Source organism: Cryptomeria japonica, chromosome 8, assembly GCF_030272615.1.
Source record: "Cryptomeria japonica chromosome 8, Sugi_1.0, whole genome shotgun sequence".
Lineage (NCBI taxonomy): Eukaryota > Viridiplantae > Streptophyta > Pinopsida > Cupressales > Cupressaceae > Cryptomeria > Cryptomeria japonica.
This window is the reverse complement of record NC_081412.1, coordinates 445,984,402-445,999,067: the sequence shown is the minus strand read 5'-3', so window position 1 is coordinate 445,999,067 and position 14,666 is coordinate 445,984,402. Positions and strand designations below refer to the sequence as shown.

Genomic DNA, 14,666 nt, shown 5'->3' with positions numbered 1-14,666 from the left:
TTATCTATGTCTTCTTACTGTTTAATTCCTCCTCAACAACCATTTTGGACCATCAATGCTTATTCATGTTAAAAAGGATCTCATAGGGGACCAAGACTACTAGTGATTAGATGTTCTTGGATTCTTTATAATTGTCTCCACTTGTGATTTGACATGCTACTCCCCCAAACCTCACAATCATAGAGGACGCCTACTGTGACAACAAGCCAAAAAGGGTTTTCTTGGTTTTGCAATCCCATAGTTTTGTGTTCCTACATTTCTAAAGTAGGGAAGAAGCTCTCCATCTTCCTTTTATCCTTTTTGTTCCACATGTCTCCCAATTTAGTCTATTGTGAAAATGATTTCGTTGGTACTTGTATTCTTCTACTATATCCTTGCCTCAAAAAATGAAAATAATCTGCTTCTTCTTTCTTTTCCATGAAAAAATCATACTTTGGACTAGCTGTTGCTCACTTGTATTCTGATCTCTTGTTGAAAAAGTTATAAAGTCTTCAAATGTTCAAGAAAAAGTTTGAAACCTAGGGAAACATGGGATTCTTATATATTGTTTGAAAGATTTTCAATGTCATTTATAATTGTGTATAGTTGAGTTTATGTTAACATATTTTCGCTCCTTGGGCTATTATCGAAGAGGCTTGTCAATAGTCTTCCAAAGCCTCTTGTTTTTTAGAATTTAGGAAGGCTTCTGATTCATACCTAAGGAACTTGTTTTTTCACAAGTTTCATGATGTTGGTATTTGTGATTGTTTCATTGCCACCTTCAGGAGGCAATGAGATGGTTACTGTTTAGATTTTGATTTTCATGGTCATGTTGACTTTGTTAAGAGCACCATTGTAGTCAAGCAAGGTTGCTGTCTGTTATTGACTTTCTTTTGGAGCTTGAAGTTTTTCTTTGATAACATACCTATGTTGATAGTTATTTTATGGCACACCATATTTTAATTGCCATACCACTTTTTGTTGATTATGTGGTCTTCTCTCATTCTCCTCATTGACTACAAAGATAACTTGATGATCTTGCTCACTTCTTTGAACTTCACCATATAGTAGTGAACCTTCGTAATACTAAGGTCATGGTATTTGTCATCTCTATGTGCCCAGGATATCAGAAATCACAATATCATAGATCTACTTTGGTGTATAGTTTCTTGGGTTATATCATAGTGTAAACTGTAAACTCTCCCTCACAATCATGTCTTTGTAAGGGGTATGGCTGACTTGTTGTTTTACGACCCTTTCAGATGCATGTTTAGGATATACCTTCAAAGATGTGCTACTTCAATGTAGTCACTAGATCCATAGTTCTTCATTGGTTAGAGATTTTGGCCTTAAATTTTAGTGGTTAGAAATTAGAATAATAGAAACATGTTGAGTGGGTTTATCGTATCATGCTTTGGCATATCATCCATTCTAAATGGATGATTCCTTAGGGCATTGTTTCAGGTGAGTTTTCTGACCAACCCCTTTAGCTTGAGAGAATCTTTAGGCTTGCTTTCATTCATAAATTCTTATTCTTCAGTGTTTTAGCTTGAGGTCATGAGAGATGCCCATATTTAACCCTTTGATTTTTGGGGATTGGTCATCTTTTTGGGTCTTGCTAGACACCAATGTAGTTGATATGTTGAAATTGTTAGCTTTCTCTCTCTCGCCCCTTTTTAGCAACCTATAGTGTTGGTAGACCTTTTTAGCTCAAGAGAATCTTTAGGTGATTTATTCTTTTTTTTAGGGTAGATACCATATTCAACCCTTTGTTCTTTAGAATTGTTTGCCTCCTTAGGTTTCTCAAGTGTCGACATACTTTGTATGTTGAGAATTATTTGCTCCTTTCACCCATCTACATCTTTATAGATACTCCTAGTATGCATTGTCATGTTTTCTACCCTCTAATAAGTGACAAATATGTTTTTTAGAGAGGAAACATACCAACAATACATACATGTCTTGCACAATTGGTCACATGGCTTAAGGAATCTGCTTTGTTGGTAGAGGGTGTACTCCCATCAGCCATGAGATGAGACAGATCAGCATAATGTTATCTTTGTTCCCTATAGGAGTTGTAGATTGAAGAGAAGTTTATTAATTGTCTTAGCTACATCGATATTTAAGGGGTAGTATCAAATTTGTTTTATAGGCTCAAATGGTTCTTGACCCACCTTCTGCCATCTTGATCAATGATGTTTGGCTTTAATCTTTCAACAGGTTGTCACTTTCAGGCATAAAATCTTACAAGGGACCTTTAGGGTTATTAGGCTTATTACCTTTCTTTGTTGATCTTTGTAATGATAATAGACGCTAAGCACCCTTTAGATCATAGGTGAAAAACTCAGAGTTAACAAAAGGTCGAAATTAGGATTGGACAAAACTCAAATTTTTTTAGAACATGAAAAATAGGTTTAAAATTGAAATTAGGGGACTGATAAGTGTTTTTTAATTCATTTATAGATAAATCAGAAAAGAAGTACAATAGACATCAAAGTGCCATTATATATGATTATAAATTACATATCGTATTACAATTTGACAAATTACTTCTAGAATAACACTTATAAGTGGATTAATTGGTGCCTGCGAATTGGATAGTAATGATTCTTATTGAGAAGTAATATCTTCCTCAGGCATATAGTGCAACCACATCCAATGAAAGGCCCAAGTGACACCTTGCCTTCTGTCCTCTCTTTTCTGCTATATTTGTTGACCATTTTGCCACTTCTCCCTCAAGATTAGTGATGTCATCCGCAAACTATGGGCTCCATGTCATTAGTGATCCAATCTGAATACGGTTCTAGCACATCAGGGTCAATGACTTCATGTGTGCTCACTCCCTCCACCTTTTTGGTATGCAAATAAAAGTTGCACCTCGAAAAAATAAGGTTATTCAGAGGCTTTGCAGATAATCTGTTGTGTTTCTTGGTGTGAATGGCCTCAAATGTAGTCCAATTGTGCTCACACCCCTAATATTCAAAACGTTGTCCACATTTTGTAAATAACTTAGTAAATTGAAAGATAAACTTAAATTGAATCTTGTTAAACTAAAGTCTTAGTTAATAATGAATACCACAAATCTACAAGGACGAAATTTATAACCATGTAAGTAATGCAGTAAATTAAAGACAAATTAACATTTGTAACTATACAAGCAATGTAGTAATTAAAAAAATTAAATGACATTAAAGTTTTAAATTTAGCTTATTAAACTAAAGTCATAGTTTGTGTGTGTGTACAGAACCCTCACTAAAGGTTTTGACACCTAAAAGAAAGCAATATATAAAATAAAGATCTGACTTTGAATGACAATTATGGAATACCAAGTCGATAATTTTGTAAGTTACCTTGAGAATCTCATTCATGTGTTTGACAAAAAGATCACAATAAACAGTCATTGCTACCCTTACTTCCCTTTGGCCTTCTAAACGAGTTTGTCCACCCAATGTCTAAACGAGTTTGTCCACCCAATGGTCGCAACATCCACTTTTTTTCATCCCTGATGGCATGTCTTGATCTGCCTTATCTACATGCCTCATTTTTTCATGAGTGTCCTTAACAACCTTAGTTATATGCTTAGATGTTGTGGTTGAGGTTTTAATCATTTTTGGATTACACTCTTGCTTTGTTTCTTTGCTTATGCTTTTGTATTCTTATATTCAGTAACTGTTATATTTGTGATTTTGTACCCTACCTCTTTTCTATCAATATTGGTTATACTTCTGAGCACCCCTGACCTACTTAATCCATTTATGGACGTCGATGTTTCTTTTTTTCTCTTTATGGGGATTCTTCACAACAAAAAGATTTAAACAATCTTTTTGTTGTGTACAATTTTGGACAGTATCTGAGCTAGACATATGATTAAAAAAAAATAGTCTATCATGCTTTTGGAGCGTTAACAATGTACATGGTCAAGCTGGTCTATTTAGGTCTTGGCATACTGATTTATCAACATCTCAACATATTTGGTGTTTTTTGAGGATTCAAATGGTCAGTAGGTGTTATGATCATCCGATTGGTGTCTTGTTGTCTCTGTAGGGCTCTTACATTTTGATACATCTCTGTTTTTCTTAACTAATGCTTTCATGTGCCATTGCAAATTCTAGTCCTGTGCCGTTGATATCTTGTAGTCTTTTTTTGGAGCTCCTCAAATCATCCCAACATGTTTGGAGCTCCTTTTTTTTGTGCAATTCTAAGTGTTCATATTGTTTGTGTACTTCATTTCAATTCACGTATATTTTGATATAGAAGTTAGTCCTTCTCTGTTCCTTGGTTCAGATGTAGGACAGCATTGGGCTCCTATCATGGTCTACTGCTTTGGTCTTCCTCAAATCAGACATAGGAGAGTGTTGGTCTCCATTGATTGTCTACTGCTTTGAGCTTCATGAGTTGCTTAATTGAGGGGTCATCTGGCATTGCTTACATGGCTGATTATACTTGTAGTCTTGTTGTGCTTGTTTTATAATTTGTGTTTAGGCCGTGTCATTGGTTTCACCCATTGTGGTCCTTGTACCCGGTTGGAATGGGTTCTTTGGGGGTCCACACTAAGCACATCTTGGATGTCCTGAGTTTTTTGGGCGATGCCCTGGGTGAATCCACAAGCAGCATTGCTTTATCTTAATGTTGTTTCAGTGCCACACAAATAATTTTCCCTCCAATTCTCAAGTAGCATGCCATAGCATAATCGGCTGTTTCGAAAAGGCTCTGGCCATTGCACTCCTGCTTTGGCATTTTAAATTGCAGGAGAAAACAAAGCTTTCCTAGATGCTAGTCACAAAGGTCTGTTGTCCAGATGCTCTTTCAATAAAGATTAATGGGTGCCTATATATATATAGATGACCTTGAATCCAAGTCTGGACCCAAACTGGCAAACATAGCATATAGGTATTTTGATTACCTAGGTAATGTATTTTTTTCTTTCACATCTTTTCATCTGTCAATAATTTTTTAATATATTGTGAATGGTTATAGTCACATTTTTTTAAGTTCTTTGTTTTTGACACTTTGCCGCTTTGATCTCGTCTGTTTGCATGGTTTTCAACTTTTAAATATGGAATTGGCATGTTAGTGCCACACAAAATGTCAACACATCCTACTGTGTACAATTAAAAAAGGACTATCTTCATTTTGAGTTTCAAGCTTGCAGCCTATAAGGGATATGTGCTGGTTTGAACCAAGGATAATTTTAATCTGAAACTATTTTTTGTTGTTAATAAGTCAAGAAAGATATATTAACAACTTTTTCATTAGTGTCTAGTATGGTTGATTGTAGTTTCCTGAGTTGTTGGTTGAAATTAAATATGGCATTATATAATACCTTAAGCTACTATTTTGTGGGTGTGCAGGCCTATATTGTTGAGTTATATAGTATGCATCAATTCAAGGATGATAAAAATAAGAATAAGATTGTAGGGAATTTTTCAAACTGTTAAAGACATCCTTGTGTGGCACTAAATGCAGTACTACTTACTTGTTTACTAATAAAGATGTTGGTTACAGTGGATTCTTTTCGCTCTTTGGAGCATAACACTCGTGATGGACCAGCTGATTCAACTGCATTAGCAAAATGGCGAATTCTTAATAGATTACATGACAGAAATGAAACACTATACTACAAGGTAAATTTGGCCAGTGGTCAGTTCTGCAAAAGATCTAGAGTCTATTCATTGACTCCACTTTTACAACTCATACTCTCCAGGAGGTCTTAACAATCTTGTTAGTGGTGGTTTTCATACCAAGATTGTGAGATAACCTTTATAACATATGGTTTTTGCAATGGATTTTGACAGGTTCTTATAGATCACATTGAAGAGTTTGCTCCAATAATCTATACTCCAACAGTTGGCTTGGTTTGTCAGAACTATAGTGGTTTGTTCCGGCGTCCACGTGGAATGTATTTCTCTGCAAGTGATAAAGGGGAAATGTTGCCCATGATTTACAACTGGCCAGCTGAGCAGGTATGCGACATAGTTTTGGCATTGCCTACTTCAAAGCCACAAACTGGTATTTGTAAGGGATAAATCAGCAGTTACCATTGCTCATCTTATATATAATTTGAAGTAGTGTTAAAGAAGATGCACTTCCTTTTCTCTGCAAAATGAACTGGCTGAAATTTATCTCAAATAATCTTGATTGCATTAAGGATTGAAGTATAGCTGTCCACGAATCTTATTCAAATGCCATACAAATTAAATTATCAATTTATAAATGTTTTGAAGTAGTGTTAAAGAAAATGCACTTCCTTTTCTCTGCAATATGAACTGGCTGAAATGTATCTTGAATAATCTTGTTTGTATTAAGGACCAAGGTAAAGCTGTCTATGAATCTTATTGAAATGCCATACAAATTAATTTATCAATAAAATTGTGAGCATGCAAGGAAGTGACCATTTTGTCTCATTTTAAAGTATGCACCGGTTAAATTTTTTTTACTTTAAAAAAGGGTGGGAGAGGATGTTGCAGTTCAATCCATGAATTGATTTTCACAAAAGCCATACAGCTAAACAAAGATTGCAACCTTGGAATTGTGAGTTCTCAATGATGAAATGGATCCTAGAATTTGCAATACTTGAGTGCAAGCAACTTTTGGAAGGGGGTTTTTGTCATGTCCCATTTCAAACATGCCTAGAAAGGGACCCAAAAGCTCATTCTTGAAGTATTTCTCCTAGAATAAAATCAAAAAATAGAAAATAATCATAATAATGTTTAAATCCTTAAGGTACATAAAAGGGGGACAACTTAAATGTTATTATTAGAAGAGAAGTGACTTTTATAACCCCTAGAGATACTTTAATATTAAAAGTGAGAGTTATCATTTGTTTTAGCCAAGAATATGAAATAGACTAAATGAGGAATTGAAAAGTCATCTTTTAGAGGGAAAAGAGAGGAGCCAAGGTATTTATACAAGTAAGGCAAAGGATCAAGGGAAAGGGCAATTATGAACCAGTTTCTTCATATTGTTTGAGCCTTGTGTTAACAAGCAACCCAAGGATGAAATGAGATTGAGGAGATCAGAGGAGAAAAATGCTGTGGGTTTCCAGCAGAATTGGGGGACAAAAACCTACTGTTACTTTGGGGTGATTTCAGTTAGAGATCACTTGTGTGGCAAGTTTGTAGACATTCCAAGTGGGCAGATTGCACCTGTAAGTTGGTTTTTGATTGAATGTATGTTGGACATTCAAATAAGAAATGTTTGTGAGGCCACTTGAGCAGGCCCAATTCTGAATTGGCATTGTATTGGCATATTCTCATAAAGAACATATCTTGTAGGCTGTGGAGCATTGAATCTAGTTATTATATTTCAAACATTGTATGCAGTCCCATTGATTATGATTGCTGCCTGTATAAAGAGATTTGGATCTCTGATTATTAAATTGTAGGATCATTCTGAATTTTAAATGTTGTTATCAGAGTTTATGCAGATGCAGCCTCATGCAACCCATAGCTTTTGAGAAGATTGTTTCATGATTCTTCTGAAGGCCAATTGATAATCCTATCTAGATATTGCAGCCGCATCCTCAAAGAGTATCGTGGCATCTAGATCACAGGAGATTATTCATGATAATTTAACGTGTATTGAGTGGATGTATTGTCGCCATTACAGCCATTTCCATTAGCTGTAGCATTTCCTTGTTATTGCTGTGGTCTATAATGAGATTGTGTTCATCACAACATTAATATTGATATCAAATATTCCACGTCGTGATATTGTGTGGTCTATTATGTATTCCATATATTGTAAAAAATATTTCTGTAGTAAGGATTAAGAGTATCATTTTGAAATATTCAGTATGGGCCAACATAAATAAGCGTGATTGAGATACATGCATAAAAATAAAGTAATATTTATCCACCACATGCTCTCACGTTGCCCATTTAGGAATCTTGGTAACCAAAAGGTGATAGATATTTAATTTCAAATTTATTCAGGAACTTCTAATATTTGCATGACTCCCAAAAATCACCAAATGGAGACATTTACATCCTCTCTATTATGTTTGTTTTACATACAAACAAATGGGATTGCAACCATAGCAATGTGGCACCTGTATAAATTTTACAATGGGACATGGTATGATTTTCTAGTACTTCTTTGTTCGTACTTCTTAGTATTCATGTGGTTAGGTCATCCCTTTATTTAATGTTTTTTTTATCAGATGTTCACCATTTATGAATTGATGCTATTTTCCCAAACATTTAGTTTTAAATGCATAGTTGATATCGCTTGTGTAGTAATTTGGTTGCCTCTTTGACAATGTGAACCAGCCCCGAATTGCTAGAATGGTTTAGAAGTCATCATGTCTTGCTTTTGCATTTGATGTAGGAAAATGTCCAAGATTAGTTACTTCTATGTATAAATGAAAGAAAGGTAAACTGAATACTAACAGCTGCCCTTTTTAAAAACCAAAGCAAGAAAATTGTTGAGAGATCCCTAAAGCATAAACATTGGTTTGAGATCCTTAAAGTGCTTTGCAAATCCTCTCATCAATATGTATGTAGGAGACCTCTCATTACAAGGAAGCAAGGAACTCTTATTTGGAATAAACCACTAAAGATGACCAAATAAGGCCCCTTTGGAAACAATGGGGCTTTTAGTGTTCTCAATGTTGCTCTACTCAAGAGCTTGGAGATGAATGACACATGTTTTCTCGTCCTATTGTAACAGCGCTATTGCAGCTTGGAGAAATAATAACTCTGCTTTTTAATTGACTTTAGCAACTTGCATCATGAGATCTTGCAAGCCCTTGGACCAATACTCCTCCATTACTATATATTGTGTGCCAAGTTATCTACCTATTCAAGATTGTCAACTCTAATATATGCTGGAGCCTGGGAACATCTGATGCTACTCAACCAAACACTTCTAAATCGGTCTAGCACTCTCATTTTTAACCATTCTGTTCAACCTAGAGACACATTTGATCACTGGCAGTGGAGGCTTCGCTTTACACACTAGATGGGCATGGAGTTGGGCAGAGCTTGTCAAAAGGAAGCTATTATCAATTTTCCTATTGTGAACAGTGAGATCATCAGTCACAGAGGCAGATTTCATTACAGCAGGGATAGAATAAGAAGACAGTTGCTTCTGTTTTGGACAATGCCGACTAATTTTTGCATAAAATCAAAGTTGCATGGACATGGATACGGATACAAAGATGGATATGGTATTGGATACGGATACGGTCATTTTTTAAGACCCCCAATATGGATATGGCTGGATACGTCATTCATAAAAAATACATACACATATTTAATGCAATTTTCTAAGTTATTCAAGGTGATTTTCATTACTTCAAAAGCAATATAGACATATAACTGCTACTTAAATAATGATAAGTTAATTTAATATTTTACAATATGCAAAAAAGTAGAGTTGCATTGGAAAATAACCCAAAAAATGGGTGACTGAAATAGAAAAACATTTCATTTGTCTTTCTCATTTGGTGAAGGTTTTGTTTATACCAATTTTTTTCTTTTTAATTTGCATGAATAAAGTTTTTTAAAATTAAATTTAGGAAGATTTACATCAAATTTTTAAAAAATCAGATCACGTAATATCTAGCATGGTTGGAAATCAATGTTTTTAAGGCACGTGTGGGTACAGTATTCAATGTGTATCTGGACTGTATCGCATACGTATCCATTTCGGAAACGGGAACGGATACGGGGATATGCGTGCCCAAGGAGGGACACAGGAGTTTCCGGCTACTCTGCATAAAATCCTATAGCCAGTTGAGATTGTATTGTAAAATACTGGTGCCATCATACAAAGAAAATGCCTTTGAATATTTGACTAAGAATTCATGGAATGAATAGAAAAGAATAATGACTATCAAATAGTAATGAGGGAAAATATATAATGATTTTCTATATACATATTGCCTTTCTTGACTGTTTGTACAAGTTCTGATTATCTATTTAGCCAAGTCAATCCACAATATCCGGCCTTGAACATGTGTCCTATACCACCTTACAGAATGAATTAGACATAGTTTACCTTTCTTATTATATTACTGTTTGCTCAGAATAGGCCCCCAATCAGGGGTCTGATTTGTACGTGGTTTAAGGTGGGTGCAGACAGGGCACTGCCAAATTCACCTAGGTTTGTTGTGGTGTGCCCTGCAGCATACCAAGGGAAGTCTGAGGGTATTTTACAGAGTCCAGGTTGAATCCACAGCAAAAAGTAATGCTTATGACATCTGTAAATGAAAGACCAATGGAGTCACCCTCAGAACAGTGAGCAAATTGTCTTGGAACCAGGTGATATTTCTGGTTGTTTTTGTGATTATGTGCACTATGTCTGTCAAGTTTGGCTTATGTTTTCGGCTATCCAAGGTGGAGAATGGCATGAAAAGTATGGAGGAGTTGAGTGACAATGGATCTAGTGGGCATTCTGTTTCTGTCTCTGACTTGAGAGGAGTTATAGCAGGAATGGGCAGAGAAGGACGCTTTGAGTACCTTAGAATGTTCAATGAAGAGCCCTGTGACAATTATCGCTGGATTTGTTATTATAATATTAAATATTGAACAGTGAGTATGAAAAATATATCAGTACATTTGAGTTCAACAAATTAACATCCAAGTATTTTTATGGCTGTTTTGTTTGTTGTATGCATGCAATGTTACTATGTGGTATTCTGGACTTAATTCTTGTTTTTATGCTGATATATATATCTGGACTTAATTCCTGTTTTTAAGCTTTAGCTCTATCGATTGTTTGTATGGTTGTAATTGAAGCAGAAAGTAACTCCTCGTTCAATCTAATTACTTTCTTTAATGATTAATATAAAAAATTAAATATCTAGGTAGTAAAACACTCCATGCATTCTCGCTTCTCTCCCTTCATTTATAGCCTTCATTGTCTCTAGAGCTAGCATCAATACCTCCTACTCTTTTTGTGACTCTCAAAGAATCCCTTTGAGAGGGCCATACCTCTTCTCAATCACCCTTATGCCACTTTCCATCTACCCTTATGCCACTTTCCATCTATTTCCTTTAGAGTGGATACATTTCAGATTCAGATTCAATTCATATAGAGAATGTCAAACAGTTCATTCATAATTATGCAAAAAATGGATATTGATATTTGAATGCAAAGTGCAAACTACTCCTATTGCCCAGTTTTACATGTCAGAAATGGAAAGTCGGCTTTGGCTACATAAATAAACAATGTTGACCTGTAGATTAATGTAGGCTTCTCTGGGGACCTTACATTAAGGGTGTGGGTCCAAGACAGTTTGAATCCTTCGATATGGCTAGGGCTTCTCATTACGTGCAGACAATAATTTTTGGGAATCTCAACCTCCAAAGACCAAAATGAACATATCTTTCAAGTTTCAGGGTGGATTGTAGTTTATGAAAATATGTGGCTTATCTATGAAACATCAGTGCCCTGCATTTAACCCAACAAAGGGTTTTTCAAGCACTTCCCTATTTGGATACGCGTTTTAGTGCTCTGAAGTGAATATAATAACGAATACTCACTATGGAAAGTTGTGGTAGCTAGTGGATAATAGATTACCATATCTGATCTCTACAAAACAACCATTGTACTCAATTATACCAAAATATTTGTTACTGTAGATCTGGAAAAACCACTTCTAGATGAAATATTGTTAGATTCAGAATGTTTTGAGTGGGAACAAGTGTTACTATGAAAATGTACCTTTCAGATGCAGATACTGTCCTGAATATGGACATCTTGCACGATTATACAAGTTTTGTGCATTTCTCAAGATGAGCAAGATATCCATGAACCCCCTCAACTGAAACCCAAGTAATTGCTGTAAAATCCAAAGAAACAGATGGTTAGTTATACCTTCTTCATATGCTCAACTACACATAGAGATGAAGAACGTGCTGAAAGTTTCCAAAGAGCTTATTAAATTAAAGGGAAAATAATTTTTTTGCCCACATCACAGATCCAAATTTCAAATCCGTTGGCTTTAAATACAGAACAACATGCCCATAACAACAAAATGTTTGGGGCAAAAGAAAGACCATAAATTTTGTTATAGAAAGTTGAAAAATATTGAGAGCATGTAGAACTATAATTATATCCCCCAGAACCCTAGTGTCAGGCAGCAAGCTGTTGGATGTTTTCTAAATTGAGGATGAGGATGTCCCTCCCTACATTGTCATGCCTTTGGAATGTCTCAAAATTGTGTTGCTCCTTCTAGATAAATCCCTTCTATTCCCCCCTTGCACTCTTATCCTTAGTTACTAGGAGACTCGTCTCCTACCCCTGGAGACCCATATCGGTACCAGAGACGTACTGGAGATGCGTCTCCAGTACCGGATACTTCTCCAGAAACTTCTTGATGCATAAGGTGCTTTTGGCTGCCGTCTCCTTTCGTCTCCGAAGTCTCCTGACTAAAAATTGATGTCTCCTCCTAGAAAACTTAGGGCAAATTGTAGTAAAAGGCAAAAAAAATAAAGAAAACAAATAAGATAAGCTTGCAACAAAGCAAAGTCGTAGGGAAACGACTAATAAGGAAACTATTTCACAGAAAGAGTAAAATCCATGCAATGTTATAGTGATCGAATCTATTGACAGTGTAGACTTTTTGAGAGGACTGGTTTTTTATCATTGTAATAATCTAAGGAGAAATTGCCTTTACTTTTTAGCCGACAATATTGAGTGTGCTCAACATCTAATTCTATATTACCTTACTTCCACTAAACAATTTAGCCTGGCTATGGTATCAGCAATATAAGCCATTTTAAATTTCAATTATTGTTCTATTTTTAAGTTACTGTTAAACATTACCACTGTTCTTGTTTTCAAAGTTCTCTGTCACGATATGTTTTGGAAATTATTAAATATTATTTAATAAAAAATTTGGTGTCTCCAAGTGTACCCCCGTCTCCTATTTTTGAAAATTAGTCGTACCAGTACCCGTACCAGTCTCCGGAGTCTCCAAGTACCCCCGTCTCTTGGTAACCTTCTTATCCCAAACCCCTACCACATCCCTTGACTCACTAGATCCCAGTCCATGAGAGACAACACCTTGGCTGAACTTTTTGCCTTCAGGATTTTTTGTTCTCCCACTGATGTGTAACTGACATCCAACCCCTCAAACACTTATCCATGTTAAAATAATATTAATATCTATTCTATAATGGTCATCTTCAATTTTTAGTAGTCATCTTAGTTGTCGGCTTTTTTAGCTATTTAGCTTTTTAGTCGACTTATTTAGCTTGTTTAGTTAGCTTTTTATTATTTAGCTTTTAAAGCTATATTTAGCTTTTTAAAGCTTTTTAGCTTATTTGATTTCACTTTAACGACTAGTTCTTATTTTAGAACGTCGTCTTGTTATCTCTATATATACGCTTGTATATTGTTGAATAGATTATCCAATTATTTTGAGCAATCAATTTTTCATGGCATCAGAGCAGGATTTAAATTTTTTTTTGGAAAATTTATAATTCGAAAAAAATTTCTTGTTGAAATTTTTTATTGAAATTTTTTCTCAATTTTTTTCCTAGGCGAATTGGATCAAAGTTTTTTAGGGCACAATCTGAATACTTTGGATTTTTGGAGGGCTTTGTGCTAGTTTTTTTTGGCAGAGTTCGCGTTTTTAGAGGTTTATTACTAGCAGCGGCGACGATTTTTATCTGTAAATCACGATTTTTGTGCATTCTCTACAGATGATATTCTCTCCATTTGCGTTTTTCGGTGAGGGTTGTGCTGGGCGGTGCGATTTTTGCCCGCGATTTCTTCTTTTTTTTGGCGGCGATTTTCGGCGGGTTTCTCTCGCAAATCCGCGAATTTGGACACGATTTTTTCGCGTTTCTCCCTCTTCCGGCTGTGGAATTTTCCTCCGAATTTTTGTGCAGACATTTCGTGCTTTTCCGCCTAGGGTTTTTCGTGATTTTCGGTTTTGTGGCTTCCACGATTTTTGTTGGGTTTTCTATGCGCGACGAGCTCTGTTTTGCCTTTTTGCGATTTTTAATTAGTCGGATTTTCTGGGGTTCACGTTTTTTAGGTGGGATTTTCCTGCGGGATTTTTTTTTCTGGTTTTCGTGCTTTCCGTGATTTTCTCATGATTTCTGGTCTTCAAACTAATGCCTAGGGTTTTTCATTGAAAAAAATAAAAATTAGAGGTATTATTTTATGCAGATTATTATTTTCTGATTTTTATCAGAAAATTTATAGGTTTTAAATTTGTAGATAAATTTCAATTTTTGAGGTTCTTCCAAACCTCAAAATTCGTGCCATGAATTCCACTCTAGGGTTTCGGTGTTTTTTTTTGTAGTTGCTTATATTTTTGTGATGGCGTCTTTGACCAACATCATGTTGGAACACAGTCAGAAGTTCAACGGTCTCAACTACAACACCTGGAAACAGTACATGTTATCGATATTTGAATATCGTTGCCTCGATCAGATTGTTCTTGGCAAGGTTCCTCGTCCTACAACGGTAGGTGAAGATCAAGACAAACATGACACGAAAAATCGAGAGGCTATCATGCTTATCAAACTCTCAGTCACAGATGATCAACTCCCTCAAGTGCCTTAAGGTAAAACAACTAAAGAGTTTTGGGATCTTTTAAAGAATCTTCATGAAACGTCTAACAAGAGCCAAGCTTTCTTTCTGAAGAATATGCCGTTTTCTATCATGATGGATGAGAAGTCATCTATCTAGGCACATCTCACGAAGATCAAGGAGATCTGTGACCA

At 35.5% G+C, this 14,666-nt stretch overlaps 1 protein-coding gene across 2 annotated transcripts in view; it reads left to right on the top strand.

Annotated features, from left to right (window-relative positions):
• The window catches only part of LOC131052476 (NAD-dependent malic enzyme 59 kDa isoform, mitochondrial), an 85,009-nt gene that overhangs the window by 21,334 nt on the left and 49,009 nt on the right, over positions 1 to 14,666 (top strand). For both annotated transcript variants that reach the window (XM_057987130.2, XM_057987129.2), the window contains exons 3-4: positions 5,485 to 5,603; positions 5,775 to 5,942. In XM_057987130.2, the coding sequence (XP_057843113.1) occupies positions 5,485 to 5,603; positions 5,775 to 5,942 (287 nt within the window). The remainder of the gene's footprint in view (positions 1 to 5,484; positions 5,604 to 5,774; positions 5,943 to 14,666) is intronic.